Source organism: Anser anser (genome assembly GCF_964211835.1).
Source record: "Anser anser genome assembly, chromosome: 7".
Lineage (NCBI taxonomy): Eukaryota > Metazoa > Chordata > Aves > Anseriformes > Anatidae > Anser > Anser anser.
In genome coordinates this window covers 20,783,213-20,804,045 of record NC_139727.1, presented here as the reverse complement: position 1 = coordinate 20,804,045, position 20,833 = coordinate 20,783,213, and the positions used below count along the sequence as shown (strand labels likewise).

The 20,833-nt window shown below is 48.7% G+C and overlaps 4 protein-coding genes across 17 annotated transcripts in view; 2 read left to right on the top strand and 2 right to left on the bottom strand.

Moving 5' to 3' along the window:
* The window catches only part of TLL2 (tolloid like 2), a 93,241-nt gene extending 92,714 nt beyond the window's left edge, over nucleotides 1–527 (top strand). For all 11 annotated transcript variants that reach the window (XM_083844921.1, XM_083844922.1, XM_083844923.1 and 8 more), the window contains one exon: nucleotides 46–527. The gene's annotated coding sequence lies outside the window, so the exon portion shown is untranslated. The remainder of the gene's footprint in view (nucleotides 1–45) is intronic.
* Nucleotides 528–1,357: 830 nt separating this feature from the next.
* On the bottom strand, nucleotides 1,358–7,629 carry LOC310902828 (cytochrome P450 2C16-like). The gene is made up of 9 exons (XM_083844954.1): nucleotides 7,406–7,629; nucleotides 6,933–7,095; nucleotides 6,297–6,446; nucleotides 5,685–5,845; nucleotides 5,264–5,440; nucleotides 4,595–4,736; nucleotides 3,973–4,160; nucleotides 2,627–2,768; nucleotides 1,358–1,985 (listed from the first exon to the last, which is right to left on the bottom strand). Exons 1-9 carry the CDS (start codon nucleotides 7,583–7,585, stop codon nucleotides 1,804–1,806), a joined length of 1,485 nt encoding a protein of 494 aa, XP_083701080.1. The 5' UTR covers nucleotides 7,586–7,629; the 3' UTR covers nucleotides 1,358–1,803.
* Nucleotides 7,630–12,670: 5,041 nt separating this feature from the next.
* Nucleotides 12,671–17,244, top strand: ZP4 (zona pellucida glycoprotein 4). The gene is made up of 12 exons (XM_083844948.1): nucleotides 12,671–12,902; nucleotides 13,248–13,369; nucleotides 13,448–13,550; nucleotides 13,878–14,033; nucleotides 14,400–14,587; nucleotides 14,754–14,851; nucleotides 15,177–15,307; nucleotides 15,502–15,691; nucleotides 15,765–15,912; nucleotides 16,502–16,580; nucleotides 16,887–17,003; nucleotides 17,093–17,244. The coding sequence occupies exons 1-12, from the start codon at nucleotides 12,704–12,706 to the stop codon at nucleotides 17,221–17,223; spliced, it is 1,662 nt and encodes a 553-aa protein (XP_083701074.1). The 5' UTR covers nucleotides 12,671–12,703; the 3' UTR covers nucleotides 17,224–17,244.
* Nucleotides 17,245–18,713: 1,469 nt separating this feature from the next.
* Nucleotides 18,714–20,833, bottom strand: part of LOC310902827 (uncharacterized protein) — a 32,154-nt gene continuing 30,034 nt past the window's right edge. For all 4 annotated transcript variants that reach the window (XM_083844949.1, XM_083844950.1, XM_083844951.1 and 1 more), the window contains exon 9: nucleotides 18,714–20,736. The gene's annotated coding sequence lies outside the window, so the exon portion shown is untranslated. The remainder of the gene's footprint in view (nucleotides 20,737–20,833) is intronic.

The window sequence follows — 20,833 nt, the reverse complement described above, 5'->3', positions numbered from 1 at the left end:
GAGTACTTTGTTACAGCCATCACAGAAATAATATTTTGCTTCTAGGACTTTTATCTGACCATAATGGAGGAGACAAAAAATGTCTACGTAAACGAAGATCAAGAAAAACACTTCAGACGAGACATCCAAGCACAGGCAAAGCCTCCAAGGATGAACAAGCCTAGAAGAGAGCCACCTGGGATGGAATACATTTATGAAAATCATCCTCCCTTTCACTGAGAGAAAAGCACCAAAGAGTGGCTGGAACCAGAAATAACAGACACAATCCTTTTCCTGGACACTAGGGGCTACACAGCTGCATTTCATGAACAACAGTTTTCTCTTTATGCATACAGGAAATTCTAGAGAACAGGACAAAGAGACTGCATGGGGAAAGAACCTGTTTGGAATTATGCCTCTGAGATCTGGAAGCAAAATGAGATTCCCCTCATTTGGGGAGTAACAAAGTGCTGTGGGGAGAGGTGGTTTTGCTGTCCTCCTGAATTTAATTTATTTTAATAAAGAACATCTAAATCCTTGTAATGATAGTAGAGTGAACAACTAGAGTGTTTGCTGGAATCCCTATCGTACAGGTTCTTGAGCTCCTCACAACTGCCTGGGAAAACATGAATGCACCCTTGTTTTCATTTTGCAGAAGGAGACTAGACTGTAAATGAGGTGAAGTGATAAGCCCAAGAAAACTGGAGGGAGTGAAGTTCCAGCTGCTGACTTTAGCCCCAGGGATGACAATTTCCCTTAGTTCTCAGCTAATCCTTACCCACAGTGGTGTCTCACTCATACTATTTTCTCTGTGCCCCTACAAAAGGTATTTCAGCTGGGAGGTGAAGTGGGAATGTTTATTCTCCAATGATTTCAGTAAGAGACACCATCCAGAGAAATGATCTCCTCTGCAGCCCCATCTTGATTCATGTGAGGATGCTGGGTGGCCGCAGTGACAGGCAGGGTTGTGTTGGCAAATGCTTTGGGAAGAAAGAGGAGCCATAGGGAAGATGCTCCCAGCCTGTGGAAAGGCTGGGCCATGGAGTACCCTAGGAATGAGAAGGGCACCCAGGAGGAGGCAGAGGTCCCACCAAAGGGGCACAGCATTGAAAGTAGCCAGAGCTTCAGCCTGTGAATGGAGGAGTGCTGTCCTCCAGGAGGTATGCTGTCACCGTCCTTCAGCCGGCTGCAGGCTGCAGGGCTGGCAGGGTTCCTTGCAGGCAGCAGCAGGAATCCGGTGGTGAAGCAGGCAGGGCCCTCGCCCTGGGAAGGACAGCTCTTCTGGCAGCGCTGTGGCCGCAAGCGCTGTGACCTGCTCTGCAGTGGAGCATTGGCTGTGGGGACTGCCCCAGCCCAAAGAAAGCAGCAGCTCAAGGCCTCATAAATAGATTTTTCTTTATTGGGCTGTTAATGTACACATACCATACTGTGCAGCACCAGAGCATGCTGCCCTTAGTGGGATGTGCTGCAGGAGAAGCAGGTCATGGGCAGCCACAGGAGCCACGTTTGTCAGAAACGTGGCTGTTCAGTGAGACTTCTGTGCTCAGTGAGCACACACACACAGTGTCAGTGCAAGGGGCTGCAGAGTCACACACACACACACACACACACAAATTCCCTGTGACATGGCAGAGCAATTCTAGGAGGCTTTGAAATCATCTGCTCTGTGTATGCATCCGTGTTTGAAGAGCCTGGGACTTTGGGAGCTGTCTTCATGGAGGTGTTGGGTAGGTGAGCCAACGCTCCTGTCATTAGATTTAGTAGGGGAGAGAGATATAGAGGACTAGACAGGCTAGGGAACACCGCAGAGAGGTTTCGTGCCCATCAGCGGGGAATAACACAGAGCTGGTAGGAGGGAGGAACATTTCCTGTTCCACTCAGTGTAGGGGTTATGCTGAGCTCCTCAGGCCTGAGGACAGCCTTCAAAGTGAAGTTCTGCAAGACTGTGGTCAGGAGCAAGAATATCTCCATGCGTGCCAGGCCCTCTCCAGGGCATATTCGCTTCCCTGGAAGTAAACACAACAAATAGTGCTGAGCAGGTGCTGTTGTGTGGGTTGGAGTTTGTGCTAGGCCTACGTGCTATGCAGCTTTATTTACTAGGTACAGCTAGTAAATAAAGCTAGTAAATAGCAGCAGGGACGTGACTGACTGGGAGCTTGGCTGGGTGTGTGAAAGAAGAACAGGAGAAGCCTTGAGTGTGGAGGAGGCATCACGTGGAGAGGACGAGAGAGTGAGGTGACACAGAGTGAGTGAGAAAGTGGAAGGTCGGGGCTGTTGGTAGGTGAGTGGTTGTGTGTAGCCTACTTAAAGGTGCCCAGAAAAAGTGGAGCTGCCACAGAAAGACAGGTAGGTTAAGAATGGCTTCAGTGGTTGTGTATGAAAGTGACAGGTGCTTTGGGAAGCGAGTGGCACCCGTTCATGGCATTACATCAGCAGCTCCCAGTGGGAGTTCCGAAAAGCCACGAGGCCCCAGAAGAGAGGGCTGATGTGGGTGGGGAAGGGAGCAGCAGGGAGGAGGTACACAGAGAGCAGCGAGCCCCAGGGAAGTACTGGCAGGACCACGCGGGGAGCGGGTGTTTTGCGGAAAAGAAGGGTGGTTCCCCCAGGGAAGGACAGCAGCTCCTGGGAGAGGAAGCCCGTGCGTTACCTGCTGAGAAGGGCATGAAGAGCTCACTCTTCCTAAAGGTGCCGTTCTCGTTCAAGAAATGTCCAGGATTAAACTCATTTGGGTTTGGGAACTCCTTGCTGTTATACAGCACAGAACTGAGGACGGGGAAGATTGTGGTGCCCTGCAGTAAGACAAGAAGAGCAGAAGTGAAGGGAGGCGAGTTAGGTCACTTACTCCAACTGTCTGCCAAGTTAAGGCCGAGCTGACTAGTGCAATCCTCTCAGAGCCTTCAGCTGCCATTTGGGGACTCTCCCTTTGGAGAGGCAGATTTAGGAAGGCCCTGCTAGATGTCACAGCATAGACAGTTGTTCTGGCTGCCCCTCTTGTGTTCCCTTTCTGTTTCAGCCCATTTATCCTCTCCTTTCTCTGGTTGTTTGGGGACACCCCACCTAATTCTTCTTTCTTGGCGTTTCACTATAATGAACTTGTAGATGTACAATGTTCCTTTGTTTCTGTGAGCCCTGAAAAGCAAAAGCACACAAGATTGTAGCTCTCTTCTCTTCTGACAATTTTCTCCTGGCACCATCCTCCTTCTTCTCACTTTCTGAGCAGCCACTGACTGGGTAACAGGATAAATAATCCAGAAGTGATGACAAAAGAGCACTCTGCTAGAAGCTGAACAGTTCCCTGGGCCCTGCCTTTTGATTTTACACTGACAGATGAAAATCATAATGCCAACAGCCCACATGCTGCTGTTTCCCCAGTGTTCATGGTCCCTCAGAAGGTAGGAAATAACATGAGCATCACTGCAGTGGTACAGGCCAGGCCAGGCCAGGCCAGGCCATGGGCTGCCCTAACCTATCAGCCTGCCTCTGGCAGTGGCCAACAATGATTGCCTCAATAAGTGTGTAAGAACAGGGCAAACAGGTTTTACTCATTCATCTGAATGTAAATACAGTTTCCATCACGTTTTGCCTCAGGGTCTCTTTGGTCTCAATAACCACAGACTGACTTTGCCTCCAAGGAGATGTCCAGGCTCCCCGGGATGGCAGTGAGCAGTTCCACAGCTTTGCTGCCTTTGTGAGGAGACTCTGCTCTGTTTTTTTTTTGTGAGCTCAGCGTGTTTCTACTGATAGGTCAACCTGCAGAGCAAGTGAGCAGAGTTGTTGGGCAGACCTAGTGTTCTGGTCTCAGCCCAGGGGGCAGCAACAAGGAATTGCAGACATGCTACAGCGGCCTGGGGATCTGAGGAAAAAACCTTTATGAAGGCCCAGGTGATGACATGGTCAGGTCACAGCATTTCTAGCTTCTGGCTTGTAGCCGACAGCCTAAGAACAAGCATGCTGCCACCTTGTTGCTGAACTTGAGGGAGCTTGCCCACTAACCTTGGGAATGAAATACCCTCTGAAGTAGACGTCTTTGGTTACAGCATGGGGGACGCTCAAGGGGATGAGGGTGATGAAGCGCTGGATTTCATGGGCCACTGCATCTGTGTAGGGCATTTGGGTCCGGTCAGCCACACAAGGTCTTCGTGATCGTCCTACGACCCGGTCAATCTCTTCTTGAACTTTCTCTGTCAAGAGAAGCACAAACCATAAGATGGGTGAATAAAGCCAAACCCACCCAAACAGGTTGTCCTAAGCTGTCCACAAACCTCATGGATTTGCTAGCAAATGATGGGAGCATTTATATTGATTTTGGTGTTGTCTGGAAAGCAGCTCCACTGCAGCCTGTGCAAAGAATGCCCTTATAGCTAACTGGGCTAAATAGGAGTACCAAGAGAGAAAGATGTGGACACAGTCGAGTCCCTGGCTGGGGAGGGGGTGCATTTGCTGTTGATGGCCAGTGAAGCTGAGGGATGTGTAATGGCCCCCCAGGGGTATGAGCATACAAGGACTTTGCCCATTTATATAGAATATGAGAGAAGAAAAGTTGAAAAGGCAGTAGCATTAGATCTGTGTCCAGCCCAGGGGAATGGCTAGAGGAGAAGAGATCATAGACTGGTACCTTGTATCTCTGGGTATTTGAGAAGAAGCAGAAACCCATATCTTAAGGTGGTGCTAGTTGTCTCAGTTCCACCAATGAACAAGTCAAAGGCTGTGGTTATCAGGTTCTTCAAGTGGAAGCTGGAATTGGGTTGGTCTTTTTCCTAGAGAAAAGGCTGGGTTATTTCTCCAGTTGAACTGAGAAAAGGGCCCTTTCTTGTGTCATCCTGGGCCCTACTTTCCACCCAGAGCTGTTGCATTTTTCTGATACGGTGTGGCAGCCATGTGGGACATTTCAATGCTATCTTTGTGCAGTAAGCAAGACTCCAGAGCAGCCTTCTTTGAAGCTGTACACTCTATCTTAGGTATATAACTGTCTGCTTGCCCTTGCTGGGCCAACCGCTTTCCAGTGCAAGAACTGCAAGACCAGCCTGCAAATACCCCTGTGTTTTGGTGCAAGCAGGTGTAGGTCTTGGTGTCCAAGCAGCTGAGGGTAGTGACTGCAGAGTGTGCAGACCACCAGCTATACGCTCTAGCACAGGCAACATCAGGGGTATTGTCAGTGTCTTTCCACTTGCACAGACTAGTTGCCTGGCTTCAGCACTGACAAGGGGCTATCCCAATATCTCTATTAGTCAGGAGAAGGAGGGGGTGTTTGGGGATGAGCTGAGGCTGTATGCTCTCTCCTTACCTCCTGCATTTTGCTGAGAAAGCAGTCAATGAAATCCTGAGGAGAGCTGGGATCCAGGTAGGCTTCGTGCGTCTTCACTTCCTCTGCTACAAAAGCTTTTACAGCATCAATTTCTTTGAACACATTGTTGTGTGGGCCAGGCAAGTAATCCAGGATCTCTGGGAACATCTGGTATAGCTGGAAGGAAAGAAACAGGAGGTCTTAGTAGGAATCTCAGAGGTGGAGAAAAAGAGTGGTTAGGACTAGGGAGAAGCTGCACTTGGCTGGCAAAACCAGCTGCATTTGCAAGGGTGTTTCTTGCTCTTGAGCAGCAGAACATTGATGGGTCCTAGTTTGAAGGCTGAAGTGAGACTTCATTGGGAGGGAAGCCTCCTGCTCCCCTGGGAGAATGTTACCACTGTGAAATGGTCGCTGAAGGTACCTGTCCCCAGAGGGAGCTGATCATCTCAAAGATGTTGTTCATGTTGTTTATCAGGGACAGGAACTTCTTGTCTTTATAGTCATATCGTTTCCCAAAGATGACAGAGCATATGACATTGGAGACAGTGCAGCTCAGCATAAATGTTGGGTCGAAGGGCATTTCTGTGAGTTCAGAAAAGTTACAAGCCATTAAAAAATAAAAAAATAAATAAAAAAGGCAAAACCTACAGCTACCATGGCTAACCTGACCTCTGGTGGTTAGTGGAAAATCACAGTCCCTTTTGACACGGGTTCTTCAAAAAGTACAGTACATGATCATGGAATTGTTAATGACTTTGTAACGAGGGACAGCTACTGCAAGGACCAAATGCATGGGAACATCTATTCACAGAATCACAAAATGGTTGACAAACCATTTGTTGATGGTTGTCCAACCCCCTGCTAGAACCACTTGGCCAGGACCATGTCCAGACAACTTCTGAATACCTCTAAGGATGGAGACTCCACAATTTATGCTTAAGAATGTGGGCTCCCTAAATGCAGTCTTTTTTTTTTCTTTTTTTTTTCTTTTTTTTTTTTTCCAAATATAAGCTATATTAAAAATAGACTATACGCTTTGTTTTTCTGAGCTCTTCAAGCAAGTGCTCAGCTTCCTCCTGGATCCTCTCTTCAATGCTCCTCTTCCCCATCCCGAAGTTGCGCAGAGTGGTGAGAGCAAACCGACGGACATGTAGCCACCCCTCATTGTTGCTGAAAATAATGCCTGCAGAGGAAGAAGAAAGAACGAAGACCTGACTTTGGTGCGCTGGATGTAAGATGAATGGAGACTCATGATGACAGTGAATCCTAGCCCTGTAGATAGCACTGACATAGCATCATAGAGCACTGTGGTCTGGAGACAACCTCTGGAGGTCCCGTAGTCCAGCTGCCTTCTCCAGCACATCCCCAACCTCCTTGCGAACAATTCATCCCTCACATCCACACAGAATTTCCTGTGCTGCAGCCTGGAGCTGTTGCTGCTTGCCTTTCCACTGTGCATCAGTGAGATAAGTCAAGCCCCATTTCTCAGAAATCCTCTTTGGGTGGTGGAAGCCAGCAGTTGCAGGCTGCCCTGCCTGCCGTTCTCCAGGTGGGACCCCCCCCACATCACTCAGTCTGCCCTCGTGCATGGTGTGCCCCATGCACCCCCTGCCATACTTGTCCTCAGCCCTACCCTTAGCCTCAGGAGGAGCTCAGTCAGTGAACATACCTAATCCTTTGTTACCCCGGTCTCCCACTGGCATCCTTCCTCTGGCAGCAAACTCATCCCCACGATCAATCAAAGCTTCTTTTACCACGTCATGTCCACACAGCACCACCACTGGATCAGAGCCCAGGTGCACTGTGAAAACTGGCCCATACTCTTCGCTGAGCTGTCAAAATGCAAGAGAGAACACGGCCATGTAGAGAGGAGGAGTTGAAAAGTGACCACACCATTCTTCTGCAGGTAGTGCAGCCTCGCAGACCAGCAGGGTTAAGATCTGGTCCTCTCATGGCAAATGTCAGCCATCAGATCCTAAACAAGGGTGAGAGCAGTGGGGGGGAGACAGCTGAGATCCCCATGGCTTTTCTGCTCCTCTGGGGTTGGCAGTCATCAGGCTATAGCCAGACGTTTTCCCCATGCACAGAACACACACACTTCTCACCCAGAGAAGAAACCGAGGGGAAAAAGGGAGTCCGTACCTTCTCAAGGGTTTTGGCTAAGTCCTTTGGTTGCACCTGCAGCAGATTCCCTAGGATGGGAAGAGGAGCTGGTCCTGGAGGCATCTTCCCCTTTCCAGACCGGATTTTCCATCTGGCGAAGTTGAGCAGGCAAATAACACAAACCAGCAGGACAGCAGACGCTGCCCCCAGGAGCTCCATTTTCCAGGTGGAGGAGAGTTTGTGAGGCTCAGGAGTAATTGAGTTGGACTGCCCAAGCCTGAGCTTATATACTGAAGTGCTCTGCTCTGTTAGATCAACATCACGTTTTCGATCACGTGGCTGAGTTATCCAATGTTACTAGTCAATCATTTGAGACTGCCGTGTTGCGAAACCAGGACTGAACTTCTCCAAAGTTAATTGGTCATTAACGACACACCTTGTCTCAAGCAACTGCAGAGGCCAACAGAGATTAAGTTAAAAATGTGCTCATAAGACTTGATTTGTTTCACTTAAACTTCATTGTTACGGAGATAATAGTATGGGCTGGGTGTTCCACTTGAGGTGCTCCCTGAAATTTGCTGTTGTGAGAGCACCTTCCGCGTACCTCGGTGCCATGTGGGTTTCCCATCCTTCAGCATTGTTTGCGTTAGTTCTCAGTGGGGACAGCCATCCCTGCTTGTTCCTGAAGGCTTCCTGGTGCTAGCTGGGGAGGTCGCACTGCAGGCAGCATGCTGGACACACCGGTGTGTTGTCTTGTGAGCAAAGCAACTGCCTGAGTTTCTCTCCCTAGGGGGCGTATGGCCTCACAAGAGAGGAAAGTATAAAATACCCACCTAGCACAGGCAGAAAGGTCTCCGGGCATAGTGATAGACAACAAAGGGCCTGCTAGAAGAGAGACCTTGGGACTCTGACCTCTTCAAGCTTTTGTAAAGGAGAGAAAGAGGAAGATGAGGAGGTAGAGAAGAGAGAAATCAAGAATTTGAGAGGGCTTCTAGGGAATGGGTTCCCAAGCTGAGAAAGATCTGAACTTGTGAGAGATTGTGTATAGGTTAGTGCACCCAACCTACTTCTGGAACGTGGCATCAACAGAACAAGTCCTTATTTTGTTAATGTCTGATGGGTGCACCCTCGGCAAGTCTGCGGGTGATGCCAGCTGAGTGGTGCAGTGGACACTCTAGAGGGAAGGGATGCCATCCAGAGGGACACTGACTTTGAGAGGTGGGACCATGTGAATCTTGGGAAGTTCAACACGACCAAGTGCCAGGTCCTGCGCCTGGGCCAGGGCATTTCCAAACACCAGAGCAGAGTAGGTGGTGAACAGGTTGAGAGCAGCCCTTTGGAGAATAAGTTGGAGGTACCAGTGTATGCAAATCTTGACATGAGCTGGCAATGTGCACTTGCAGCACAGAAATCCAGTCATCTCCTGGGCTGTCTCAGGAAATGTGGCCAATAGGTCAAGGGAGGCGATTCTCCCTCTCTGTTCTGCACTCGTGAGACCCCACATGGAGTACTGTGTCTAGCCCTGTGGGCTCCAGCGCAAGGGAGACATGGACCTGTTGGAGTGGGACCAGAGGAGGGCCACGGGGATGATCAGAGGGCTGGAGCACCTCTCCTAGAAGATTTGGGGTTACTTAGCCTAGAGTAGAGAAGGTTCCAGGGACGCCTTACAGTGACCTTCCAGTACTTAAAGGGGGTTCACAAGCAAGATGGAGAGAAACTCTTTACCAGGGTGTGCAGCGATAGTACAAGGGGTAATGGTTTTAAACTAAAAGATTTAGAGTAGATATAAGGAAGAAATTCCTCATGATGAAGGTGGTTGGATAGTGGTACAGGCTGCCCAGAAAATCTGTGACTCTTGCAAGCTGACAGATCTCCTCCAGCAAGGTTAGGGGATGTGTGACTTGGTGGGAATTAGCTGAGGGCCTGGGTGAACTGGATGCTTGGTCGGAGTGTGCTGGGTTTGCGGTGCAGCAGCACATTCATGTGAGTTTTGCCTTCACTCAGAGATGCTAGTGAAGGTCTCCACCCCTTGCAAAAATTTCAATAGCTTACCTATGAGTTTTTAAGTCATCCTTGCTCTCTAACATAGGTGCAATAATTTTCTTATCTTTATCAAATATTTTTATATTTTTTATCTTTACTTGTTTTTCTTTTTTAAACTCATTTCACTTCTTATAGATCGGTATCTGATTATTGCCAACAAGTTCAAGCTAGTTATTGATCTTCTGATCTCATCTGCTGCATCAGCTCATGCCTTGCCAGGGCAGTTCATGGAAGTTTATGTGTGCCTAAGGACGTCTAGCCAGTGACAGTGGAGTTCACGGGAGTTCGCGCTCCTGCATGTGGCCTCGCTACTGCTAGTTCATGACTCCGTCACCTTTTCTGTAAAGTTCTTGTTCCTGGGGGGAAGGGTTCACTTCTCAGCTCTGCCTCACAGTTTATATACTTTAGGCAAAATATTCCCCAATAGGAATACTTTCAAGGTTTCTCTCTCTCTCTCTCTCTCTTTTTTTTATCAGGATGAAATCAGTGTATTCCAAATATCACTACTCCCCCTGCCCCCCCTGGCAAACACACTGAGGATTTACAAGGCAGGAAAACTCAGAAGACTAGTCACGCCGACCTTTCCCCGAGGGAGGCCATGGGCCTTTTCATGTTGCAATAGTGTCCAAGTGACACTATTTTCTGGGTGCTTGCTTCTATTTGCAGAAGCCATGAGTATGCAGGGCTGGTTGTTCCTCTCCATCCATGTGAAAGTCCAGGAAAGCCAAGCTCAAAGCCCCTCTCTCCATCTTCTCCAGGAACTTTGTCTTAAATCCTTTGGAGGCAGGTGTTTGGGATTTTTCAAATAAAAGGCTAACAGTGTCGTAGCTTTGCCTCTTCTTTCTAAAATAAAGCTCAAGCTTGAATAAAATGTCATCACTGTGCAGAATCTCTTGCAGGCTTGCTGTTTGCTCCTTTTCTTCTTGGACCTTGGTTCAGAAGGTGGCACTGCCAGTGCCACCCCTGCCCACTGTGCAGCCAGCACCCCTCTTCCACAGAATGCTCCGTGTGGATATCCCTGCTGTCTGCAGATGCCTTTTGGCTTCTCGGGGCAGTGTGTCAACTGTGGTACACACCTGTGCACAGCTGTTCTGCACAATGCTGCAGGCTGTAGCCTTGGCTCTCATCTTCAAAGAGGTTGGGTGGACAGTCTTTTATTTAGTGTGAAGGTGAGGAGATCATCTCTGGGGTTTGGCATCTCAAGCTGAGGGGATATGGCAGTGCTGTGCACCCCTCCTTCAGCTGGCACCAGAGTCCCAAAGGTCCAAAGGCTCGCTTTGATAGAGCCACATGTGGTGAACACCGTGGTAGTATTCTCTCAGCCCTTTTCACTGCTTTGATGAAAAAAAAAATGTTAGGAGGAGGTGATTTGCCAACAGATATCCCAGAAAGATTTTAGTTTGCTGGGGTCTGAGTAGCCTGCAGAGATGTGTGCCTCACCTACCTTCACCCTGTGTACGTGCGGTTTGTGGCAGTCTTGGGGGTAGCTAAATGTATAGTTAGAGCTGGGTCATTGTTGTAAGGTGTGATAACTAGCAAATAGACCAGGAAGCAGTTTGGGAGGAAGAGAGATATGTATGTTTCCTCTCAGCCAGACTGCTTTCCACTTCCTATAACAACTTCTTCCAAACAATATTTCACTTCCTCAGATTTCACTTGTTTCACTTGCCTCCCATCTCCACGTTGTAGAATCATTCAAGTTGGAAAAAGCCTCTAAGATCACCTAGTCCAACGTTTATCATCCAACATGGCTGTCAAGTGTGTGTATGTGTGCGTAGAAATTGGGGAAGGGAACTTAACTGGAACTGTTCTCCGCACAGGTATTGCTGTGGTGAGTTTACAGCACTCCAGGTGTTTTTTCAAATAGAGTTGTTCTTCAAGTACCTGTAAATATTTTTCCTATCGACATAAACAAACTATTGGCGAGTTAAAATTTAATGAAAATTGTCTCTCTAACTCCAAAGTACTTTATTTATTTGGTTTCTTTATCCTAATTATCAGCAAGTAATCCAGTCAAGTAGAGCATTCAGGTGTTCACAGTGGCTGTGAGACTTGGGCAAGGTTTCTTGGCATACCTCTCCGTATGACATCATTTTCTACAGAGATCACAGGCTTATAGAACAGTCCGCATTAGAAGGGACTTTGAAAGATCATCTGGACCAGCCTTTTGTGGAAAAGGGTGCTAGGTGAGGATGAAGCTTCCCTCCCTGCCAAAGTCCAAATGTTTTCCCCAGTGCCTCTCCACCATGGCTGCCCAGTGCCTAGGAGGTGCTGGGAAGAGCACAAGGGGTTCATGAGCACTGCTCAAAAGCAGGCAGCCTGTCAGGATCCATTCCCTCAATCCCAGCTGTACAAAGCTGCTGAGAAGGTCTTGTGCTTTGTGGAGCAGTACTTTTAGTCTGAGCGCAGTAGGGCTGACATATTGCAAGGGGACAACTGTATGCGTGAGGGTGTGAGATGCATTGCAGTTATGGGCAGGCAGTGGGTACTAGCAGGCAAAACATTTCCTGGGATCATGGTGGTTCACCCTTATCTGTGTTTCTGGCCCATCTTAGGCTTCCCAAAGGAAACCAGTCAGCTTCTGAGGGTGAATGTCCCACAGAGTGTATGGTCCTGTCACCCAACAGCCTGCCCTGGAACAGTCCTGCAGCTATTTCCCACACAAGCTGCACTGCAAACAGGGCTGCAGTCCAGTGCTGGGAGTGTTCAGGGGCAATCACCTCTTTTTCCTTGTGCAAAGCTCCCTGAGCTTCCTAGTTTTCCAGAGGTTTCATATGGAGTGCTGTTCTGTGCTTACATGTCAGCACCCTGTGTCTAGCATTTGAAGCAGTGGCACCTTTAAAAGAGAAAAAGAGCATTGACACTCAGCTTTTTGCACTTATGTGGTGTAGTAAGTAATCAAAGCAGCAGTACGTACATGGGGAAAAGAAGGCACATGTTCTGGATGGGCACATCTCCTGGATTCTTCCAGTGATGGGAAGAACTCGGGGTGAGAAAAGGAGTCTGAAGGCCCTTCTGAGGCTCCAGAGTAAATGCACGGATGAGCCACTCTCAGCTCTGTGATATGAACACAAAAACATCTCTTGACATAAGCTCAGCTCCTATGCCATGGTTTGCTGGAAGGGATGCAAACAGACTGTGACAAATTCAGAGCCAGGTGAGAGCAATAGAAGGTGTTAAACTACTGGGCTGGGTCCACCTGGACATGCCAGGAATTGGTGGTCCCAGCTGGCTCCACAACTTAAAAGGCCAGACTAGGAGCAGGTACTTTATGGTCCTCAGCAGGAGAGCAGGATGGATGTTGTAGGGCAGGCTAGGCCTGTGTCTGGAGCTCTACTCTTTTGGGGGTTGCTTGGTCCCTTTACTTTGGTTGTGGGGGTTCAGGGCAGCTTTTTTGCTGACCCTAGCATGCTGGCTTGTGGTCAAGATAGCTTGCAGCTCACCTTATCCCCGGGCTGGGAAGGGAATGTTTCCTTTGTGCTGACTGCTTGGGGTAAGTGAGAGTGATGTCAAGGGGCCTTCTAGCTGCTGCTATCTTTACACAGTGCAGAGGTATGGCTGGAATGAGAAGAAAAGGGCTGGCTTTAATGTGAAGTGCTAACAGCTTCAGTGCTTTGTGTGTGAGTTAGGAGCTGATTATAAGACCCAGAAGTCATGGATTGAGGTGGAGCTATGTGCGAGGGTCTAGGTGGCCCTGGCTGCTGGGTTCCCTCATGTTCTTCTGCTGGACCCTAATGCAGGCTGGAACCCTCTCTCCTACAGAAAGTTGGGGTTACAGCATGCCCCTGTCTTTGGTGTGGCATGCTGAAGCCCCCACTGTTGTCTCCTTTTCCCCTAGACACTGAGGGGAAGGCACATGCCCTGCACAACGACTCTGGCTGTGGGCTCTGGGTTTCGGTGGCTCCAGATGGCTCTAAGAAAGTGTCAGTCTCCTACACCAGCTGCTATGTCTTCGAATGGGTGAGTGAACCCAGGAACCCTGCTGGGGCTGCGGTTACTGCTGTTCTGGCTGCCCTGACTGGTGTGGTTCTCCCCCAGGATGGCAATTACCTCATGATTGTGGGGCTCGAAGGCACAGATGCAGCTGGGCAAAGGGTTCTTCTGGAAGAGAAGCTGCTCAGGTGCCCTGTGGACCTTCCTGGTAAGGCTCTGACAACTCCTTAGGAAACCCTGCCTGTGCCTTGTGGCTGCTCCTAGTCAGCCTGGGGCTGGGAAGGGGAATTCATTGCTGCCCAGGAGATTCCCTGGGGAAGGATGTGGATGCAGGAGCCCAGCTTGCTGGGGACTTTTGCCTCAGCAGGCTTCCACACCAGCTCTGGGCCATGTGTTTGACTCTCACCTGAGTCCATGAAACTTCCCTTGACTTATATGCAGAGTCACCAGGACAACTTACACCAGTGTCCTCTGTTTTTTTTCTTCCCTGTCCTGTTCCTGTGCTCTTGCTGAAAACTTGTGCTACTTCTTCCAGCCCTGGATGCCCCAAGCAGCAGTGTCTGCTCTGCCATCCGTAGCCAGGACCGGCTGCCCTGTGCCTCCTCCCCTGTCAGCAGGGGAGACTGTGAAGCACGGGGCTGTTGCTACAACCCCAGGGACAGGGTGAAGACTTGCTACTATGGTAACACAGGTAAGTGTAGGCCACTGTCCTCCCCTCCGGGAGGAGCTGCCGGCTGGGAAGCCTCCCTTCCCTGGCAGAGCAGGGTTGGTGCATACCAGGCCCACAGGTGGCTTAGGGTTGTGTTTTTGGCTGTTAAGGACAGTGCCTCATGGAAGTGTCCAGTCACTTCAATTATTGCAACAGAGCTGGGTTTAGGGCCAGGGTCAGTGTTAACTGTTGGACACGAGCGTATAGAGCTGGCTGCGCTTGCACCTTGTTGTGCTCAGTGTGTGCTCTGGGGATTACAGGCAGGAGAACCTGCAGTACTTGCTGCTCTTGTCTCTGCTGTAATGTTCAAGGCTGCTTCTTCGTCAACTGAAAACTGTTTTCCTCCAGTGACAGCTCACTGCACACCAGATGGACAGTTTTCCATTGCTGTCTCTCGGGATGTCACCCTGCCACCTGTTATCCTGGACTCTGTGCATCTGGCCAGTGGGCCAAGTGCTGGCTGCACCCCTGTAGTGAAAAACAGTGCCTTTGTTGTGTACCAGTTCCCACTTTCTGCCTGTGGCACTACTTTTCAGGTAAGAGCTGCAGCTGTCACCAGGCAGGACTGCAAACTCCAGATAGACCTGGAGAAACTTGATGTGGCTTGGGCTATTTAGTGGGCACCCTACAGGCTTCTGGAGGCCAAACACTGTTCTCCAGCCTGGCTTTACTGCAGCCACAGTGTCTGGTCTGTCATTGCAGGTCACTGGAGACCACGTTGTGTATGAGAATGAGTTGGTGGCATCCAGGGATGTGAAGACTGGGAGCCTTGGTTCTGTCACTAGGGACAGCACTTTCAGGTAATGCTCTGGAGCTGGGACTGCTGCTATGTGCAGTCTTCCTGCAGTTCTTGCTTGTCACAAGTTCTGAGCTCACAACAGGGACACTGGAGTAGGGTAGGGACTGGCGTGTCCCTGATTAGAGGTAGTAAAGCTGGTGCTGATCAGTGACACTACAGATTCCAGTCTGAACTCCAGAGAACTTTTAGTAGATAAAAGGAAGTGTTGGAGGGGAGACTGGGGATGTAATTAACTTAAGTAGATAATTAGGTTGCAGCCTTGGAGAAAGGCAGGTAGGCAGTGTCAGAGTTAACTTGCTTGACTTGGGGTGTTCCTGTCCCACCAGGCTACATGTCCGCTGTAGTTACTCAGTCACTGGGAGCTTCATCCCCCTGAGCGTTCAGGTCTTCACGCTGCCACCACTCCCTGCCGTGTCCCAGCCAGGTCCTCTGTCCTTGGAGCTGCGTGTTGCTTCAGGTATGATGTCCACAGTACTTGCTCTAGCTTCTTGGGGTGGGACTCTGGTCTTCATTGGGTAATAAGGGATTCTTAATGGGTGAATCATGATACAGCTCTTCCCCTGCCCCACTGGGGACTTAATGATATAACTATGAAGGATGCTCTGTCTGATTATTCCTGCTCTAAAATGACTCTTGTTTCTTCTCTCCCAGATAAAAGCTATAGTTCCTACTACATGGACAGTGACTATCCTCTTGTGAAGGCTCTGAGAGACCCCATTTATGTTGAAGTTAGAATCCTTCAGAGAACAGACCCTGACCTGGTTCTGGTCCTGCACCACTGCTGGGCCACTCCAAGTATCAATCCCCACCAACAGATGCAGTGGCCTGTCTTGGTGGATGGGTAAGTGGATTGTAAATAGCTTTGGGCATCAGAGGAATGATATGCACTCTTAAATTTCTGGCCCCTTTCTTAGGTGCCCTTATGCAGGGGACAACTATCAAACACAGCTGGTGCCTCTGAGTATTGCCTCAGGACTACAGTTCCCATCTCACTACCAGCGTTTCACCCTCTACACATTCACCTTTGTGGACTCCACTTCCCAAGAGATGCTCTCTGGGCTGGTAAGATAGTGTATTGGTTGCCTAGCTTCTTCCTGAGCAAGTAATATGTGAACAATAAAAACCCCTTCATGTCTGAGACTCTTCTTGTCCTTTTGGTACCCGGGAGGTATCTGGATTGTATGTCATTCAATCCGTAGTACTTAGGTGATGTTCACCAAATCCAATTGAGCAGGTATGGAGTAGCCTAGAAGCAGGGAGGTGAGCTCATGCAGCTGACCCAAATCAGCCAAAGGGATATTCAATACTACATGGCAATGTACTCAGGAATGAAAACTGGAGGGGTTTTTCTAATTACACTACTGCTCAGACACTGGCTGGACTTCCCTCCTGCTGTGGGAAGGGGTGTGTGAGGAATTGCCTTTGTATCACCTGTCATTTAGTTTTGTTTTCTCTGCTCCCACTTCCTTCACTTATTAAACTTTTTCCTCTTAAGCCACAAGCTTTCTTGGTTCTGCTCTTCTACTTCTCTCCCTGTCCTGCTGGGTGAGCGAGTGGTATGTGGGTGCTTAGCTGCTGGTCAGATCAATTTACCACACTGAGATATCTGTCCACAGATACTGGGTGACTCAAGGCCATGTCCCCTTTCTAGGTGTACCTGCACTGCAGTGCCTCAGTGTGCCACCGGTCTGTGCAGGAGTCCTGCACCACCACTTGCCCTGCTGGAGCCAGTAAGTGTCCTAGCCTTGGTGCATCCCCATCCAGAGGGGCAGCAGGGGTCTGGGCTCCCAGCTGGTGGGTAGGGCACACGTGCTATGGGCTGGATCCATGGTACAGCTTGACAAGCCCTTCCTGTGCCTTTCCACTGAGAAAAGGCTCTAGCCCTCATGCCAAAAAGGTAGGGGGTCTTCAGTCTCCTAACTCTGTTCTGACTCGTGGCAGGCTTGGCCATGTGGTGAGAAGGCGAGCTGGACAAAGTGTGCTGACCTTCAGGGCTTAGACATCTTGTCACCTAAAACTTTCTTGCTATTCCACAGGGGGTAAAAGGAGTGCTGAGCACAACTTTCAGGATGGTGCCTCCCATGTCTCTAGCAGAGGCCCTGTTATTTTCCTCCAGAACAAGCTGAGACAAGAAGCTGCTGTGGATAGCCTCAGTAAGTGTGCAGCCCAGCCAGGCTGGGTAAGAGGCTGTTTTCTCTTGAGGCTGTTTTCTCTCTTAACAAGGGCTTTGTTTCCCCTACAGGAGCAGCGGTGCTTGCTGCAGCCCCCTGGGCTCTTGGCTTTGCTGCTGTGGCAACTGTGGTGGTGTTAGTGGCTGCTGTGCTGAGGTGGAGGAAGGTGCCTATAACACATGAAGTCAATGCACTGCAATAAAGTGGCTTCCAAACACACTCAGTCTGTGTCTGTGGGACTCCTTCTGCCTGGTCTGGAGCATGAGGAATGGAACAGGGGTAAGACCTGGCCATAGCTTTTTTTTTTTGCAAGACAAAAATGATTCTTATGGCTGTGAGAGTAAGCTTTCCAAATGCTCTTTATCTAAATGCATCTCACTTTCTGGCTGTTCTGCTCTGGGATTAGTGTTAACTCGCTTCTTGTCAAGAAGGAGCCCCTGTCATGCCCTGGGAAGCTGCAGGCTGAACCAGGAGTGATGCTGGGTGGGGTCTGTGTTTGTCAGTGGCTAAGCTAGCCTTTAAAAGTACTTACCAAAGTACTTATCTTGGTTCCTCTCAAAGACTGAGCATGACTGCTATGAAATTAATGCAAATTAGATTTTGCATGTGCTCTGCTTTCTGGGGGGGGGGGGTGCATGTAGAGCAGCTACATGGCTATAAGGAAGGCCATCATTCTTAAGTTAAAGAAGTCATTATTTTTTTGCAGAACTGCTCTCTCCTGACATCTTGAGGACAGGATAGTAAATGCTCTTAGTCTTGTTTTCTTTTAAACTAGTCAGGACAAGAGCAGATGATATTCTCCAAGTTGTTTTGTAGGAGTGAGTAGGTGATATCACAGGCTGGAGAAATCATCAGCTGGGGATAGGTCCAATACCTTCTTCCTTTAGGGAGTGCCTCTTGCAGTTAAATGGCTTTGGTACAGGTGGAGCTTTATCTGGCAAAGCAGTGCATAAACTCATAATGTGCCTCATGACCAGTCTTTAGCAGTCTGTAATGTTAATTAACTGGGCAATTAAAGGAGTAGTGCTTGCCACACCTCTTCAGTACACCAGGCAGGGTCCTCTTGCACCGCTCTTAATTGCGTGTGCTAGCTGATATCTACAAGCATGTTCTGGGCTCCTACTGGAGTCTTCCCATGCCTTAGTAAGGCATGCAGTATCTGTGCAGAAAGGTTATAGGGTGCAGGGTGGTGGGGTGAGGAGAGGGCAGCCCCTGCCTCTCTGCTGCCCTCCATGGGTTGCTGAACTGACCCAGAGCGGTGGGGAGTTCGGGCTTTGTTTCTTCTTTTCCTCTCCAGGTCCTTCCTGTCCTTTGCTGGCTCTCACTTATTCTCCTTGACTTGCTTTCTTTAAGCGCCTGTGATTTCTTGTCAGCACCTTCTCTAGCTTATACTGTGAATGGAGATAACAACATGCAGTGGCTGGCCTCAGGGCTGCTGCTTCTCAGCCTGTGTCTCAGTCACAGGCTGTGTCACCCTCCTGAACAGAACATCTTTCCTTCACCTGAAGAAGTCTAAAACAATGTCTACAGTGACCCAGAACACCTTCAGTTTAGCTGTACAACCATGTGGTACGGAGCATAGGGTCAGTGCTGCCAAATTCCCTCCATCATCTAGGCTGTGGTGAGGCTAAGATCATGCTTTTATTTATGCTTTTATTTATTGGTGTTCACCAATAAAACATCTGAAACTGGTTATTTTGTAAGTGGTGCTTTTTATTATTAAACTTCTTACATTGTAATACAAGCATATCTTGGAGTGGTGAACTATACAGTATGTTACATGTTATAAATATTTCTGAAAATACATGAATATATTTCTTATAATGCTGTAATAAGAGTGCTAGTTCATCTTATTTAAAAAAATGAATGGGGTGGGGGAATGGGGAAATACCAGTCCACGACTGTCTTAAAAAAATTTTAAGTCCAGTTCTGCACTGATTCACATTCCTCATGGCCTCTGTAAAGCTGGAGGGATAAAGGAGGGTGTAAGTTAAGGCAGGATTTTTAGCCCCCTGTGTTTATGGAGTTATACAGACTATTCACAGAATAATCAAGTTATAAATCTTTCTAGCTTTGGATAAAGCTAGCAAGATATACAGTGAATAACCAAGTCTCACAACAGCAGCTACAACTAATGACAACTGAAATATTAAATGCAGCACCTTTTTTAGGGTGCTAACTTTGAGTCAGCATGGACCTGTTCATATATTTGTTTTTGAGATAAGTAACAATGATCACAGTGAACTTCACTGAACTTCACCTGTGAACTGCAGCTGTGCTGAGCAAGGGTGACCTGTTTTTCCAGTGAACAGCAGCTCTTTGCCTTGTGTTACTGCCTGCTACTACAACTGGGATCAGACCAGCCAGCCTTCTAGGGCTGGGGTACTCTGCATCTCAGGGGAGATCCTGCTTTGGCTTTGAGGACTTCAAAGGCTCCAGTTGATTTGGGTGAGCAAAGGGAAGCACCTGCTACTGAAAGACTGAGCTTGGTGAAACTGATCCATTCCTGCCAGTGTCTCAAATCTCCGTTCACAGGCAAGAATGGATTTTAAGGGATTTTAAACAGCAATTGTCTGACTTGCAATTACATTGTAATTTTAGGGCAGTAGAATATTCCTATAATAAGAGGCAAAGTTGGTTTATTTGCTTAAATCTTTACTCCATGTGCATGAAATCTTGTGCTACTACCAGTAAGAGCTGGTGAGCAGAGATCACTGCACCTGTGGGACCTTCAGAAGCAGGTGCTGTCTGTCCCCTGAGTCTGAGATCAGTGGACACACAGCAATAACGCAGCCACCAAGCAGGGCCACAGTGTTACACAGAAGTTAGCAGACCCAAAAGAACAGCCCTGGGGAAAAAGACACAGATTATAAAGGATGTATATATTTGAATTACTCATCCTTGCAGCTCTGCTTTTTCAGAAGATGAGTATCTCAGCCTGACAGGGATCTGGGCTGCCTGGTGGGTGAGGTGCTGCCCTTGGTGTGCCTTCCCATATCTCAAAAGGCCTGTTCCTGCAGAGCCCCTCACTATATTGACTTCTGCATAGGCTGCCACTGAAGTCAAGGGGAATCTACAGAAGGTGCAGCCCCATGGAAGTAGAAGTTGGTGGTGGATTTGGGAATGGACCTGAAAAAAAACTTACACTTTTTTTTTCCTGTTGGATTGGAGTAAAACTGCAGAGCTGGCAGGATGCTGCTCTGAAGGAAGGAGCTCTGCTGGGGACAAGCAGACAGCAAGTCAAACCCCCATAGGAATGTAGTTGCCCATCCCAGCAGCACCCAGCAAGGAGCCCCTGACACCCCTCGGGATGCTGCTGTTTCCTGTGAGGCTTAAGTTTATTTCAGCTGGAGATAGTCCCCACAAAGGAATGACAACTTAAAAGCTTCAGCGTTTTGGGTAGTTCTGTTCTGAACCCAGATAGGAGGAACAGTTACCAAATCTCATTTAAAAGTCTCTGCTGGTTATATTGCCAAGATGTGGGCTGCAGTTTTTGTCTGCAGCTTGATTCTGTGTGTATACTTCAGTTTCAGGAGTGAAGCCATATGTAGCTGAGCACGTGTCTGTCCTCGGACCTTTCTTCACCTCCCCCTTCCTTCTTTCCCTTTCAGCGCTCAAATCAGAGTTGCTCTGTCAACAGCTGGAGGATGCATGGTGCACAAAGCAATCCTGGGCTTTTCAATTTTGTGTCCATTGCTGCTCTCACTTCTCCTTCCTGAAATAGAAACACATTGTGAACGTGAGAGATTAGAAAGGTGTTCTCTGCATTTACCCAGTGGGCTGAGTTGAGATGGAAGATGAGGATGAGTCTT